The sequence below is a fragment of the Melospiza melodia genome, chromosome 16, assembly GCF_035770615.1.
Source record: "Melospiza melodia melodia isolate bMelMel2 chromosome 16, bMelMel2.pri, whole genome shotgun sequence".
In the NCBI taxonomy this organism is placed as follows: domain Eukaryota; kingdom Metazoa; phylum Chordata; class Aves; order Passeriformes; family Passerellidae; genus Melospiza; species Melospiza melodia.
Window position 1 is genome coordinate 1419445 of NC_086209.1, and position 13518 is coordinate 1432962.

General features: G+C 64.0%; 1 protein-coding gene across 1 annotated transcript; it reads left to right on the plus strand.

Moving 5' to 3' along the window:
* The first annotated feature begins 781 nt into the window (after positions 1–781).
* Positions 782–6904, plus strand: UTP14A (UTP14A small subunit processome component). Its single transcript, XM_063170231.1, has 14 exons — positions 782–940; positions 1200–1264; positions 1459–1523; positions 1642–1784; positions 1887–2042; positions 2889–3008; positions 3107–3201; positions 3582–3705; positions 3788–3865; positions 4260–4614; positions 4765–5261; positions 5655–5842; positions 5914–6013; positions 6354–6904. The coding sequence occupies exons 1-14, from the start codon at positions 782–784 to the stop codon at positions 6771–6773; spliced, it is 2565 nt and encodes an 854-aa protein (XP_063026301.1). The 3' UTR covers positions 6774–6904.
* The last annotated feature ends 6614 nt before the right edge of the window (positions 6905–13518 follow it).

The following is a 13518-nucleotide window of genomic DNA, read 5'->3' on the forward strand; positions in this document are numbered from 1 at the left end:
GGGAGACCCCCAGGATCCCATCGCCAGCATCCTGCCACCGGCATCCCATCGATCCCGGAATCCCACCTCGGGGCATCCCTCCCCTGGCATCCCACCTCCGGCAGCCCCCTCTGGAATCCCGCACACAGCGCTCCCGCTGGGCACGTGGCTGCCAGCAAAGGCAGGGCCCGGAGCGTCAAACCCGAGGGGAAATACAGAACTTTTCCCGCGGTTGTTGCTATGGAGACGGGAGCAGACGGGAACAGCTCGTTATCCCTCTCCCTGCTGCCCCGAGCGCCCTGCGCGCCCAGCTCGGGACGGAGGAGAAGAACGACGAAGAGGACGAGCAGGACGGATGCTGCGGGCGCAGTGACAGACACTGACACCGCTTCGTGGCTGAGAACTCCGTGTATTTGCTCCAACGATCCTTAGGATCCCATCAACCCCAAAAATGCTCCCAGGAGCCGGGTCCGGCCGGGCGGGAGGAACCGTAGGTGCGGCAGCTCCGTCCCCGAGCCCACTGGCGCGTCCCAGGGGAAAACAGCGAATCCGGCAATCCCTGGGGCCGGCGGGACCGACGAGGGTCACGGACGGAGCGAAGACCCTCAGAGCTGCTCTAGCCCGCGGTGGCACCGCCGCCTCCCGCTGCCCGGCAAGCCGGGGGCGTCCCGGGAGCGCCAGAGCCGTCCCGGAGCCCCCGGAGCGCCGCCCGAGGCCGGCACGGCGCTGTCCGTGCCCCGCTCCCTCCCGGGCCCCCTCGGGCCCCTCCGGTTCTCCCACCCCGCCCGCCGGACCCGCTGCCATGGCTACCTGGACGTCATCGTGGCGCGCTTTGCGGCAGGCCGCGAGGGCTCGGCGCGACACTCGGTGGCGCTTTGCGGCAGTACCGGCGTGCGGGGCCATGGCGGAGGAGGACCCGGCGGCGGCGGCGGCGGGGAGCGGCAGCGAGAGCGAGGAGGGGGTGAGCGGGGCCGGAGGGAGTGCGACGGGCTCTCCGGGCGGCCTCCGCCGCACTCTGCGGGGCTCCGCGCGCTCTTCGGGCCGGGATGGGCGCAGCGGAGGACGGCGTGGCCTGGCCGGGGGTATCGGGCCGAGGATGTCGGGCCCGGGGCCCGGCCGGGCGGTGCCGTGGGGGCCCCGAGGAGCACGGGGGAGCGAGCGCTGGGGCCATCCCCGCGCTCTGCCAGGCTGGGTGTGTGACCGCGTGTGCTGTGTGGCAGGAGGATGGCGAGCGGCGGCACCGGCAGCTCCTGGAGGCCATCAGCGCCTTGTCCGGACGGAAGCGGTGAGTGGGGGGTACGGGCGCCCCGCGCTTCGGCCCGGGGGCTCCTGCAGCAGCCGCATCCCGGGAGGCTGCACGGGAAGGGGGGGCAGGGGGGATGATTCCCCGCCCCTGCCCTCGGCACCGGCCTCAAACCCTCCAGAGCAGCCGGGGAATACGAGGAACCTTTGGGGTTGTTTTCTGTCTCTCTCTCGCAGGCGGAAACTGGCGGAGCGCTCGGAGGCGAGCGGGCAGGTGTCTGAGTTCAATGTCACCTGCAAAGGTGAGGCAGGGAGCTGGGCAGGGCTCGGGGAGTTGGGATGGCGCTGCCTACCGAGGACCATCCCAGATGTGAGGGCTGGGACAGCTCTCTCACCTGGCAGTGCCACACCTGTGCGTAGGTGCGGGGGAAAAGCTGGTCCTGTCGGAGCTGCTGCAGCCCATTCATCCCAAATCTACGCTGAGCAGCGTGAGGAAGGAGCTGGCCAGAGTGAAGCGGAAGGCGGCGGTGGAGCTGCCACTGAGCAAAGAGGAGGCCAAGAGGGTGAGTTCAGGGAGCCAAGGGAGCCCAAGCTGAGCCCCCAGGACCGCCGTGCTCCTCCCTGATGCCGGCATCACCTTTCTCTGCCCATCCTGCTCCCCCCAGGTGGTGAGGGAGGCCGCCTACGTGACCACCTCGAAGGACGTGGGCAAGTGGCAGCAGGTGGTGCTGCAGAACCGGCGCGCGGAGCAGCTGGTGTTCCCCCTGCGGCAGGACATCGCCACCGTCACCCCTCTGGAGAGAGCCACCTCGGCGTGGAAGGTGCCCTCTGCGGGTCACAGCCTGGGTGGCTTTGGGGGAGCAGCTGGGGCAGGTCGATGTCCCCTGGCTGTGCCGGGGGCTGTGGTGGCAGGCCCAGCCCAGCGGTGACACTGGGCAGGTGCCGGCTGGGCTTGGGAAGGTTGGGAGAGCAGTCAGTGTTCGTCTCACAGGTGTGTAAATTCCATGTGGGACAAGCCAGGTGAGAGGGTTTGGAGCCTGCTCTGTCCTTTCTCCTCCTTGTAGCCTCTCAGGGCCAGGCACATGGAAGTATACCTTGGCCACAAGTGCTGAGACTGAGGGATTGGTTTGCCAAATCCTGCATGTCTGGAAACACTCCTTACAAAAGAGGGATGTGTTTGGGTTTGAATGCAAGTTCCTGTTGGGTTTTGCTGCTGGCAGGAATCCACTGCTATCCCTGGGAGTTGTCAGATGCCCAGGTGAGGGAGGGGCAGCCCCTGCTGAACTCCCAACAAACCTGTCACTCACACTGATCTGCCCAAAAGTCCCTTTCTGTTTTGCAGGGACATGGCATTGTGTGGCCTGGAACTCCTGCTCCTTGCTTCTTGTGTGGTGCCTCCTGGTCAGCACTGCCTGGCTGCTAGGAGGCCATTTTTCTAATGTGGGAGGAATTCTGCCTGCTCTCACCTGGCCATGTGGCTGGGACAGTGCCCCAGGGCTGTGGTGTGGGACCTGCGAGTGGGGCTGTGACCACTCAGTCCCCCAAGGCAGGGGGACACTTCTCTGGGCCTTCCACAGACCAGCTTGGGGGCAGTGAGAATGGATGGGGACATCCAGGGGAGCACTGGCCCTTGCAGTTCTCCTCATCCTCTTGCCATGTCCCAACAGGCCCGAACTCCGCTGGAGCAGGAGATCTTTGGGTTGCTCCACAAGACACAGCAGCCCATCACAGACCCGCTGCTGACACCTGAGGAGATGGCCTCAGTGCAGGCCATGAGCTTGGAGGAGGTGAGGCTTCACCCCGTTGGGGCCTGGCTCTGGGGAGCTCTTCCTTGGCCCCATGCCTCACCCTGTGCTCCCCATCCCTCACCCCATGCCCCTGGCAGGCCCGGCGCCGGCGGGCAGAGCTGCAGAAGGCCCGGGCAGTGCAGTCCTACTACGAGGCCAAGGCTCGGCGAGCAAAGCGGATCAAGAGCAAGAAGTGAGGCTGTGCCTGAGCTGGGCTGGGCACGCTGGGAGGGCAGGGCGGCCCTGCCTGGCTCTGAGCTGGGCTGGGCACGCTGGGAGGGCAGGGCAGCCCTGCCTGGCTCTGAGCTGGGCTGGGCACGCTGGGAGGGCAGGGCGGCCCTGCCTGGCTCTGAGCTGGGCTGGGCACGCTGGGAGAGCAGGGCAGCCCTGCCTGGCTCTGAGCTGGGCACGCTGGGAGGGCAGGGCGGCCCTGCCTGGCTCTGAGCTGGGCTGGGCACGCTGGGAGGGCAGGGCGGCCCTGCCTGGCTCTGAGCTGGGCTGGGCACGCTGGGAGGGCAGGGCAGCCCTACCTCACCCGTGTCCTGCCCGGCTCTGAGCCTCCCTGTGCTGCAGGTACCACCGCGTGCTCAAGAAGAGCCGGAGGCGCCAGGCCCTGAAGGAGTTTGAGCAGCTGCACAAATCGGACCCTGCGGCCGCCTTGGCACGGCTGGAGGAGCTGGAGCAGCTCAGGATGCAGGTGCTGCATTGGCACCTCTGCCTCACCCCTCAGGAGGGCCCTGCTCCTGGGGGAGCTCTGTGTGATGCTTCTCTTCCCCCAGGAGCGGATGAGCCTTAAGCACCAGAACAAGGGAAAATGGGCCCGATCCAGGGCCATTATGGCCAAGTATGACCTCGAGGTAAGGTGGAACCACAGAAAGGTTTGGTGAGAAAGGACCTTAAAGCCCATCCAGTTCCACCCCCTGGGCAACCTGGTCTTGAACATTTCTGGGTATGGGGCAGCCACACCTTCTCTGAGCAATCTCTACCTGGGCTTCCCCACCCTCACAGGAAAGAATTTCTTCCCAATATCCTGTCTATCCCTGCCTTCTGTCAGTGTGCTGCCATTCCCCCTTGTCCTGTCCCTCCAAGCCGCGGTATAAAGTCTCTCTATCTCTTATAATCCCATTTATATATTGGAATGCCATGAGAGGGTGTTCAGCATTGCTTGGGGAAGGGGGGTAGGCTGAGGTGGGCAGGGAAGGTTGGGAATGTTTTCTGTGTCCTATGTTAGAGCCTCTCGGTGCCTCCCAGGCCCGCAAGGCCATGCAGGAGCAGCTGGCCAGGAACAAGGAGCTGATGCAGAAGGTGCGGGTGGAGCCCCCCGAGGAGGAGCTGTGTGAGGTGCCCGAGGAGGACACGGACACCACGGCCTTGCCCATGCCCAGTGGGGCTAATCCCTGGATGCTGGGCAAGCCCAGTGGCCTGGCCCCAGAGCCTGAGGCACAGGAGGGTCCAAGAGATGACAGAGTGCCTGGTGCTGTGGAGAGCAAGGACGAGATGCAGGAGGAGGAAGAGGAGCTGTCAGAAGAAGAAGCTCTGCTGCAAGACTTCGAGCAGAAGCGACGGGAGCGGGCAGGGAGCCCCAAGGGGCAGGGCAGAGACCATGGTGAGGAGCTCAAGGCCCAGAGCTGGGTGGGCTGGGAGTGCTGGGAGCTGGACAAAGGGAGGGGAATCTGGGGACGGTTTTTGGCTGATTTCACACATCTGTCCTTACTCTCTGCCCTGTGGAGTGACCATTTCTACCCTCAACATGTAGGTGCTGATGAGACTGAGATTGGTGCTGAGCAGCCCAGGGACAGCCCAGTCCCCCCAGTCTGTGCTGAGGAGCTGGGGGACAGCGCAGTCCCCCCAGTCTGTGCTGAGGAGCTGGGGGACAGCCCAGTCCCCCCCGTCTGTGCTGAGGAGCTGGGGGACAGCCCAGTCCCCCCAGTCTGTGCTGAGGAGCTGGTGGGCACAGGGCCAGAGCCTCCCCCTCAGCCCCAGGAACAGCTCCTGCTCTCGGAGCAGCTGCGCCGCGTGCAGACCATGGAGGATGTGGAGAGTCTGGCTAAGGACGAGCTTGTGGAAGAGCCGGAGAAGCTGGTAACCCTGAGAGCAGGGAAGCGAGCACAGCAGCAGGAGAAAGGCAGAGCTGGGGACAGACATACCAAGAAAGCACCAGCCAAGAGGAAGATGATCAGCTTGGAGGCTGTGCTGGATGGGAAGCCCCAGGAGATGGACTGCCCCAGCCTGCCTGTAGTCCTGGAGGAGGAGGTGAGTGGGACGTGCCTCCCCGTGCTCCCCAGCACCCAAAACACCCATCCAGCAATGCCCAAACCTTTAAGTCCTAGTAACCTCAAACCCTCTCCTGGTAACCCTGAGCTCCCTTCCAGTAACCCAAACCTCCTTTCAGTAACTCCCAGTAACCCCAAACCAGTTACTCTAAACATCCTCCCAGTAATTAGAAGACCCAAACTAGTAACTCCCAGTACTCCTAAACCCCCTTATAGTACACCCCAAACGCCCCCCAGTAATGCCCAGTAACTTGCACCCCCTTCCCACTCTCCCCAGTACGCACAAACCCTCTCCCAGTGCTTTCCAATTTGTCCCAGTCTCTCCGAATTCCCCCAGGAACTGTTAAAGCCACTGAGTCTTGTCCTCGTGCAGGAGGGCGGCATCGAGCAGCGCGGGATGATCACGGAGGCCTTTGCTGGGGATGATGTGGTCGCTGATTTCCGCCGGGAGAAGCGCAAGGCGGAGGAGGCGGGGAAGCCGCAGCCGGTGAACCTGGTGCTGCCGGGCTGGGGCGAGTGGGGCGGCACAGGCCTGAAACCCAGCGCCAGGAAGGTCAAGAGGTGAGTGAGTGGGGGAGAGCTCAGGGTTGCGCCCAGCCCCGTGCCAGCCCTGACCCCTGCCTTGCCCGCAGGTTCCTGATCAAGCCGCCGCCGGCGCCTCCGCGGAAGGACCAGCACCTGCCCCACGTCATCATGAGCGAGAAGCGCAACATCCACGCGGCAGCGCATCAGGTGGGGCGCGCCTGGTCTCCATGAGAGCTCCAGCACCTGGGCAAGCCCGGGGCGTTCCTGTGATCCCTTCCCAAAACGTTCACAATCCCTGCCTGTAATCCCTGCCCCAAGCTTAGCCTCCAGCTTAAACAGCTCAGAACTGAAGGAGGAGGGATGTACAGGGCTGCTCCCCTGGTGGCGGTGGTTGTTCCAGCCCTCTTGGGCTCTGCTGGCAGCGGAAGGGGAAGCAGAGTGTGAGTGGGTCCTGGACAAGGGGGAAGCAGTGAGCATTGGGAGCAGCATGGGCTGGAAAAGCTGGGCTGGGTGGCTCAGGGCCATAACCCCTGTGGTGTCCCCACAGGTCAGCGAGCTGCCCTTCCCCTTCGAGCGGCACCAGCAGTTTGAGCAGAGCATGCGGACGCCCGTGGGCCCCACGTGGAACACTCAGCGAGCCTTCCAGAAGCTGACAGCCCCTCGAGTCATCACCCGCACCGGCCACATCATCCAGCCCATCTCGGCCGAGGACGTCCCCGACACGGCCCCTGGCAGCGAGGCCAGGCCTGAGGGGGAGCCCATGCCCAGGAGGAAGGCTGGGCCCGGGAAGAAGGCTGTGTCCAGGGGGAAGGCTGTGTCCAGGGGGAAGGCTGTGCCTGGGGAGAAGGCTGTGTCCAGAGGGAAGGGTGTGTCCAAGGGGAAGGCTGTGTCCAAGGGGAAGGCTGTGTCCAAGGGGAAGGCTGTACCTGGGGAGAAGGCACAGCCCCAGCGCAGCAGAGCACGGTAGCTCTGTGTCTGCAGCCTGGAGGCTCAAACTGGAGTGAGCGGAGGAACCAGGAGCAGCAGCAGCAGCTCCTGGTTCTGTCCAGTTCCTTCTTCTACCTCTTTCTCTGCAATAAAACCCAGGGCTGCCCTTCCTGTACTGTCTGCATGGATGCCTTGGCAATGTCCAGGGCTAGGTTGGGCCCTCCATTCTCTCCGTGGGGTCCATGCAGGGTCAGGTGCTTTGGCTGAGTTGAGGGTGAGAGCTTGGTCAGGAGCTCATAGTGGGGCACATCTAGGAGCATGGTGAGGGACTGGAATAGCTGCCAACATCCTGTCCTTTGTCTTTTATATCCCCATTTTTGTACCTATATAGATCTTTAAATCTTGGCCAAAGGGGCTTTCTCCCCACCTTGTCATGCTGAGCCTGGCCTCAGGAGTGTTTCTCAGATCCCACCTGCACTCCCAAAGTACCTGCTCAGCCCTAATAAAGCTGATCACCTGGCAATGGCTCTGACAGGAGCTTCTGCTGCTCTGCACGTGCTGGGGGCTGGCTCTGTCCACGGGCAGCCCCCCCTCCTGCTGCCCATCTCCAAGCCCTCAGTGTGACAGTGAGGTGCCTCTCGGGGTGGTCGGTGCATTCAGCACACGTGAGGGATGTGCTAGAGCGTTACGGACTGGGCAGGGACCCCTCCAGGCCTCTCCCCCGACTTACAACGTGGCCTGTGCTCAGCACCAGTTGGAGAAACGCTTCCCGGCCCCAGCGCAGGAGCTGGAGCTGCTGCCGATCCCAGGAAACGTCCCTGGTGCCAAGGACGCCTCCTCCCACCTTGGCACTGCAGCCCGGCCCGGGCACGGCCTGAACCCAGGGCCGCCCTTCTCTGCAGCTGGGTCACAGCAGGAACCAGGATCGTGCTGTGGGGTCGGGGCGCGGGCACCCTCCGTGCTGGCTGCGGGTACCCGAGACTCCCGCAGGGCCCTTGCTAGTCTGGGAGGGCACTGGGAGCTGACGTGGGGCAGGTGTGGCAGCTTTGCCGGGGAGCCATCCCGAGTGCCTCTGGCCCCTGCAGCACCCGGGGCCCGGGAGGCAGAGGGCGCTGGCCCGTGATGGGGCCACGCTTGTGTTGCTTGGCGGGGGGAGAAAAAAGGAAAGGGAGCGCAGAGCATTTTCGTGCCGTGACGCCGAGAGCCCCTGGCGAGGCTGGTGGCCCCAGCAGAGCCTGCGTCCCTCTGCCATGGGAAACCTTTGCCTCGGAGGTGTCGCGAAGGCCGGGGGGTGTCGTGTTTGTTGTAATAAAAGGTGAAGCGTGCTGAAGAGGGGGAGGCAGCGTCCCCTGCCAGCGCCTCCACCGGCCTGCAGTCCCCCAGAGCCGCCCCCAGCCCCCCGGGACAGGAGATTCTGCGGCACCGCTGTCCCTGTCCCTCTTGCAGGGGCCCTCCCTCGCCTGCCCTGGCCAATGGCTCTGCCTTCCTCCTCCCCAGCCCGGACAGTGTTTGGCTAGACACGATGGGCTGTTCCAGCGCCCAGCCCGCCTCCTCGGCTCCAGCCCCGGGATGTTCAGGGTCTGGGGGTCCTGTTACAGCAGAGCTGGTTCGGGCTCAGCAGGACCTGCGGGGTGCTGTCCTGCTGTTCGCCTCCCTGCAGGGAGGGGGAACCCCCCACCTGCCTTCAGCCCCCGAATCTGGCCCACCCCACGGCAAGGGGTGCTGCTGCCGTGCGTGGTGTCACCTGAGTCCCTGAAAAGGGGAGCACTGCCCCCAAGGTCTGGCCCTGCCCCAGCCTGAACTGGGACCTCCCCAGATCCGATGCGACGCTCCCTCCAGGCCCGGGGAGATGGCGGCACCAGGGCAGTGCTCAGGTCCTGCAGAGGACCGAGGCCAGCAGGTGCAACACCAGCTCAGACCTGGAGCAAGCAGGGCTGCAGTTGTCACAAGCTGGATCACCTGGAGCAGCGACAAGACCTGCTGAGGTGCAGATCCCTGAATGGATCCCCGCGTCACACAGAGCTGGTGGGTCTGGCAGCCTCAGTGGGGGTGATGCTCGGCGTGGGAGGGAACAGCTGTAGCCACACATCTGGAGCTGCCTCATCCTGTGAGGAACGGCAGCACTGGACTGGACTGGCTTGAACTGGAGCTTCCAGTATCCAGAGATGCTTCAAAAATAAACGGGGACAGCATCAGCATGAGCTCCTGGATAGCACAGGAGGGACCCTGGTGCAGGGTGACCGCTGGTGCTGTCATCCCCGCCCCTCCAGGCTCCTGCTACAGCGCAGGCTTCTCTGGAGCCCCCACATCGAGGCAACACTTGGCCCTCTGACTTCTCTGCAGAAATGGTTTTACTGGGCACAGCGGCTTGGGGTTTTTCACTTAATAACCCATGCCAGGTCTGCCGCAGGAAAGGGGGATGCCAGGGATGCCCGCTTGCAGCCTCCCAGGTCGGCAGGGAAGGGGGCGAGAGCCCTTTGCAAGGGCACAGAAAGGGGCCGGGGAGCCTGGCACGGCTGCGGGCTGGGGTGGCTCCCTGCGGGGACTTCCCCTGCCTGATCGTCGCTCTCGCCGTGACAGCAGGGCCGGCCGCGGGCTGCCGCACAGGGTGCGAGCGGAGGGGAGCCTGGACAAAGCCCCGTTGTCGGCGGCCACCGCGTGGGCCCCGGGAGCCCCGGAGCCGCGGTGCGAGCACGCAGCCCTCCCTCGGCAGCCCGAGCGCCGCGTCCCCCGAGAGCCGCGAGCTGCGGTTGCTCTTACTGGCCTACTTTCCGGGCTACGTCAAAGCCGGGCTTACGGAGCAGCGGCAAGGGCGGCCGAGCTGCTCCCGGTGCCAGCGGGGAGCGGGGGCTAATCCGGGCCCGGGGCCGCCCGGCCTGGCGGGCACACGGGCAGCGGGCAGGGCCGGCGGCGCTGCCGCGGGGCTGGGGACGGGCACGGCCACCGCGAGGTCCCCGGGGCAGGGACCCACCCGAGAGCAAGGGCCGCTCCAGCGCCGGGAGCTGCCGCTGCAGCCGGGCTCCCGCACCCCGCGTCCCGGGAGGCCAGAGGGAGCGGGATGGAGTAAAAGGCAGATTTAAAATCAACAAACAAAAGGCTTTTGGTAGCTGTTTTTTTGGGGGGTTGGGGGTTTTTTGTTTCTTTTTTGTTATCTTTTTTAAATGCAGGCTATAAATAACCTGTAAAATATTTCGTCTGGGCTGTTTCTGCAGCTGAAATCTTGTCCCTCTGGCTTCCCAAGCTCAGGATGTGAATGCGAGCACCGAGGCCGTCAGGGAGCCCCCCTGGATCCCTGGGCTGGATCCCTGGGGTCCTGTACCTTTGCCCATTGGGATCAGGGAATGCCCACGTCCCTGAACACCTCCAGCCCCCAGGGGCTGGAAATGGTACCCCCCAGCATGGGCCCGAGCTCCACTGCCCGGGTGCGAGAGGGTCTGAGCACCGCCTCCCGACCGGACAGAGGCGAGAGGCTCAGCCTGGCATAGTGCGGGACAAACAGGACAGGGGAGGCAAGTCTGGGGTTGGAACGTCAGGCTCAGAAATGCTCTCCCCAACACGTCCCGTGTACAGGAGAGGTCCCTGCTCCCCGAGTCTCCCAGCCTCCATCGCCCCGCAGCAGGGCCGCGCTAACCCCGCTCCTCCCGCCGCGGTACCCGGTGCCCGGCGCATCCCGGCCGCATCCGGGCGCCGCAGCGGTTTCCGTGGAGATGGCATCTCCCAAGCCCGCACCGCCCGAGCCGGGGGTTTCCATGGAGATGCCGTATCCAGCACGGCACAACCTGAGCCGGAGATTCTGCCGACATGCTGTAGTCGGGACCCTCGCCCCGCAGCGGGGCCATTCCCGGGGACGTGGGCGGCCCGGGCCCTCCGTGGCTCGGGGGTGCCTGTGGTGTTATCACCGCTCCTCACACCAGTTCTGTGACAGCGCTGGGACACCAATACCTGCAGCTGTGAACGTCCTGGGGGAGCTGTCGCCAGCCTTGTCACCCTCCAGAGCGGGAACCCACTCACTCGGGCTGCATTGTCACATTCTGTCAGGGTCTCCAAGAGATGGCAGGTCCCTGCCTGTCCCCAGCTGCCTGGAGACGAAAAGGGGAAATCCCCGTGTCCCCCGATGACTTTGTCCCAGCTGCCACCCCGCAGCTCCCACAATGACTCGTCAGGGTGGGATATCAGTGGCACCAGGTGGGAAGCTGGCACCGTGCTGCATCCTGCACCAGGGGATGAGGTACCCAGACCCGAACCAGCAGCATCCCAGAGCTGGGGGACACCTGGTTGAGTTCCAGCACAGCCAGCGCACCAAAAACTTCCCGGGGGGAACGTGAAGGGCCTCAAAGGGCAGGACTGAGGCCAAGTGGAAGGGTGAGCAGAGGCAGATGTCCTCCTGGCAGGCAGCTGTGTGTACGTGTGCCCTGGCCAGTGCTATAATAGCAGCTTCGTTTGAGCACAGCTGCCGCAGAGGTGGCACCTTCCGTTCTGCACACGGCAGAGCTCTGGCAAAGCCCAAGCTCCTGCTGCAGAGATGGAGGAGAAGCACGGGAATGCCCCTGGGGCACACGCTGGGACATGCTGGGACACCCTGGGACACACTGGGACACACTCCTGCCCACTCTGTGCCTGTGGGAGATGTGGGGCTGGCTCAGCCCCCGTGTCCTTCCTTGCCTCAGCCCCCTCCATGCTCCTGCTCCACCTCTGCTCCCAACTGCACCTTCCTTGGCCACCCTTGTCCTGCCCAAGCCAAGGCCATCTGGAGCCTCCATGGGGGCTTCTCAGCTGGCAGAGCAGCAGCAGCCAGGAGCCTGGGGATGATGCCTGAGGCTGGGCACTGCTAGCCATTCCAGCCTCCAACCCCTGGAGGGCCTTGAGCCCCCACACAGCCTGGCCACTGCCAGGACTGCCAGCAGCACTTCCAGCATCCCCAGGCACAGGCTGTCAGATGCAGCACTTTGGTCAGAGCCCAGCTCTTTGTCTGCTGTTATAATTAGGAGCCCCCCCAGGCGGACCTGAGAAGCTCAGGGCTGGGGGACAGACACCAAAGGAGCTGGAATCTGGAATGGCAGCCTGGGAGCAGGGGCAGGCCCTATTCTGCCCACAGCCAGCTACTCTCCAGAGCCTCGTGCTGCATTGAAAAGGGCTGGAGCGGGGCCAGGGCTCTGTGTAGTCACCCCTCTCACCCCTGCCAGCTCTGCAGGGCTCCTCACCTGATTTCTGGGGCTCCCCTGGCACCCCAAACTCTGTTCACCCACTGTATTCTCTTCCCCTCCATCACTTTGGCCTTGCCTTGGCTGCCAGCTATTCCCTTGGCTCCCAGGCACAACATGGTTCCTCCCTGCCTTATCCTGGTGATCCCACATTCTCACCCGTCAGCGGTGCTCTCCCAGCCCAGTGCTTCTCCTGGGATGTGGAGGAGGAGGAGGAGGGCAGCAGAGACAGCGTGTGCCTGCTGACTCCTGTCTGTGCTGCTCACCATGGGCAATACACATTTCAGCCAGCACCGAGGCCTGGAGCGGATCAGGAGGAAGAGGCCAATCCCAAACTCCCTTGGATGGTCCAAGAGGAAGCCACCCAAAATCTCAATCCATGAAATTCCCTTCCCAAGGCAGGAGCAGCCTTGTTTTGGCCCCAGCAGCTGGGTTCAGAATGTCAGCCTCTGAGCTCATAACAGATCCAGTTTCTCACGCAGGAGGTGGGACTCTGTCCCCTGTCCCTCGGGAGCGCCGTGTCCCCGGGGCAGCGGGGGGAAGAGGGGCTGCACACAGGCAGCAGCCTGGCCTGGAGTGTGACCCCAGCCCTTGGCCTCCCTGCCCACCATCCCCTGTCCCCGACTGCCAGCTGGAAGGACAAGGCAGCCACTCTGACACTGTCACCTTCTATCTGCACTGCCACCCATGCTGCCAGTGCTTGTTGTTGGAGTGGGACAGCCCCTGGAATGCGGGAGGACCAGGGCTGCAGGTAGAGGTGACACCTCGCCACAGTGTCACTGCACCAGCCAAACCCAGGTGAGCTCTGCCCACCTCAGAGGGTACAGCACGGAGGTTCCTTCTTCAGAAAAGCCCCAAGAAACTCCATGAGAAATCTCCAGACCCCATAGAAATGGACATGCTGTTCCTCCCAATGGGACATCCATCCCCTGGCTCTGCAGTCACAGCCCCCCCTTCCCAGTGGAAGCTGAAGTGTCCAGGGAAGAACCAGCCCTGGACATGGAAGTGACATGGAGCACATGGGGCATCACCTCATTCCTCTTCTTCTGGTGTCAGGAACTACAAGCCACCTTTGCTGCCACCAGCTGCCACCACCCTGCCAGAGACGCCTGCCAGCCTGGCTGCTCAACCATGGCTGGCACTAATGTGATTCCCAGCAGGGTCAGGGTCCCCCCACAGCAGCCTGGCAGGAGCAGAGTGTGCCATGCCCAGATGGTTGTGTTAGCCTCCTCTGCTCAGGGAGGGGGCAATGGTGTGGAGTCTGTCCCAAAAACGGTGGGGAGAGGAGAAATAAATAAAATAAAAGGACACAAAATGGAGCAGTAATGACAAAAGCAGCAGCAACAGCACTGCAGGCCAGGTCAGAGCTGAGCGCTCAGGCCCTGGTGGCCCAGGGGACACACACACACATGTCAGGGGCTGCCCTGAGCGCTCAGGGCTCACGGGTGCCCTTGGACCTGTGCAGCTCGGCACGAGTCCTGCTGCCAGGAAGGTGCTGTGCAGGAAATGCTGAGGTGAGGCAGCAGCTGGGGCTGCCCACAGCTGGGGGGTCCTGGGGGATGTGTCCCCAGGATGGAGGGGAGA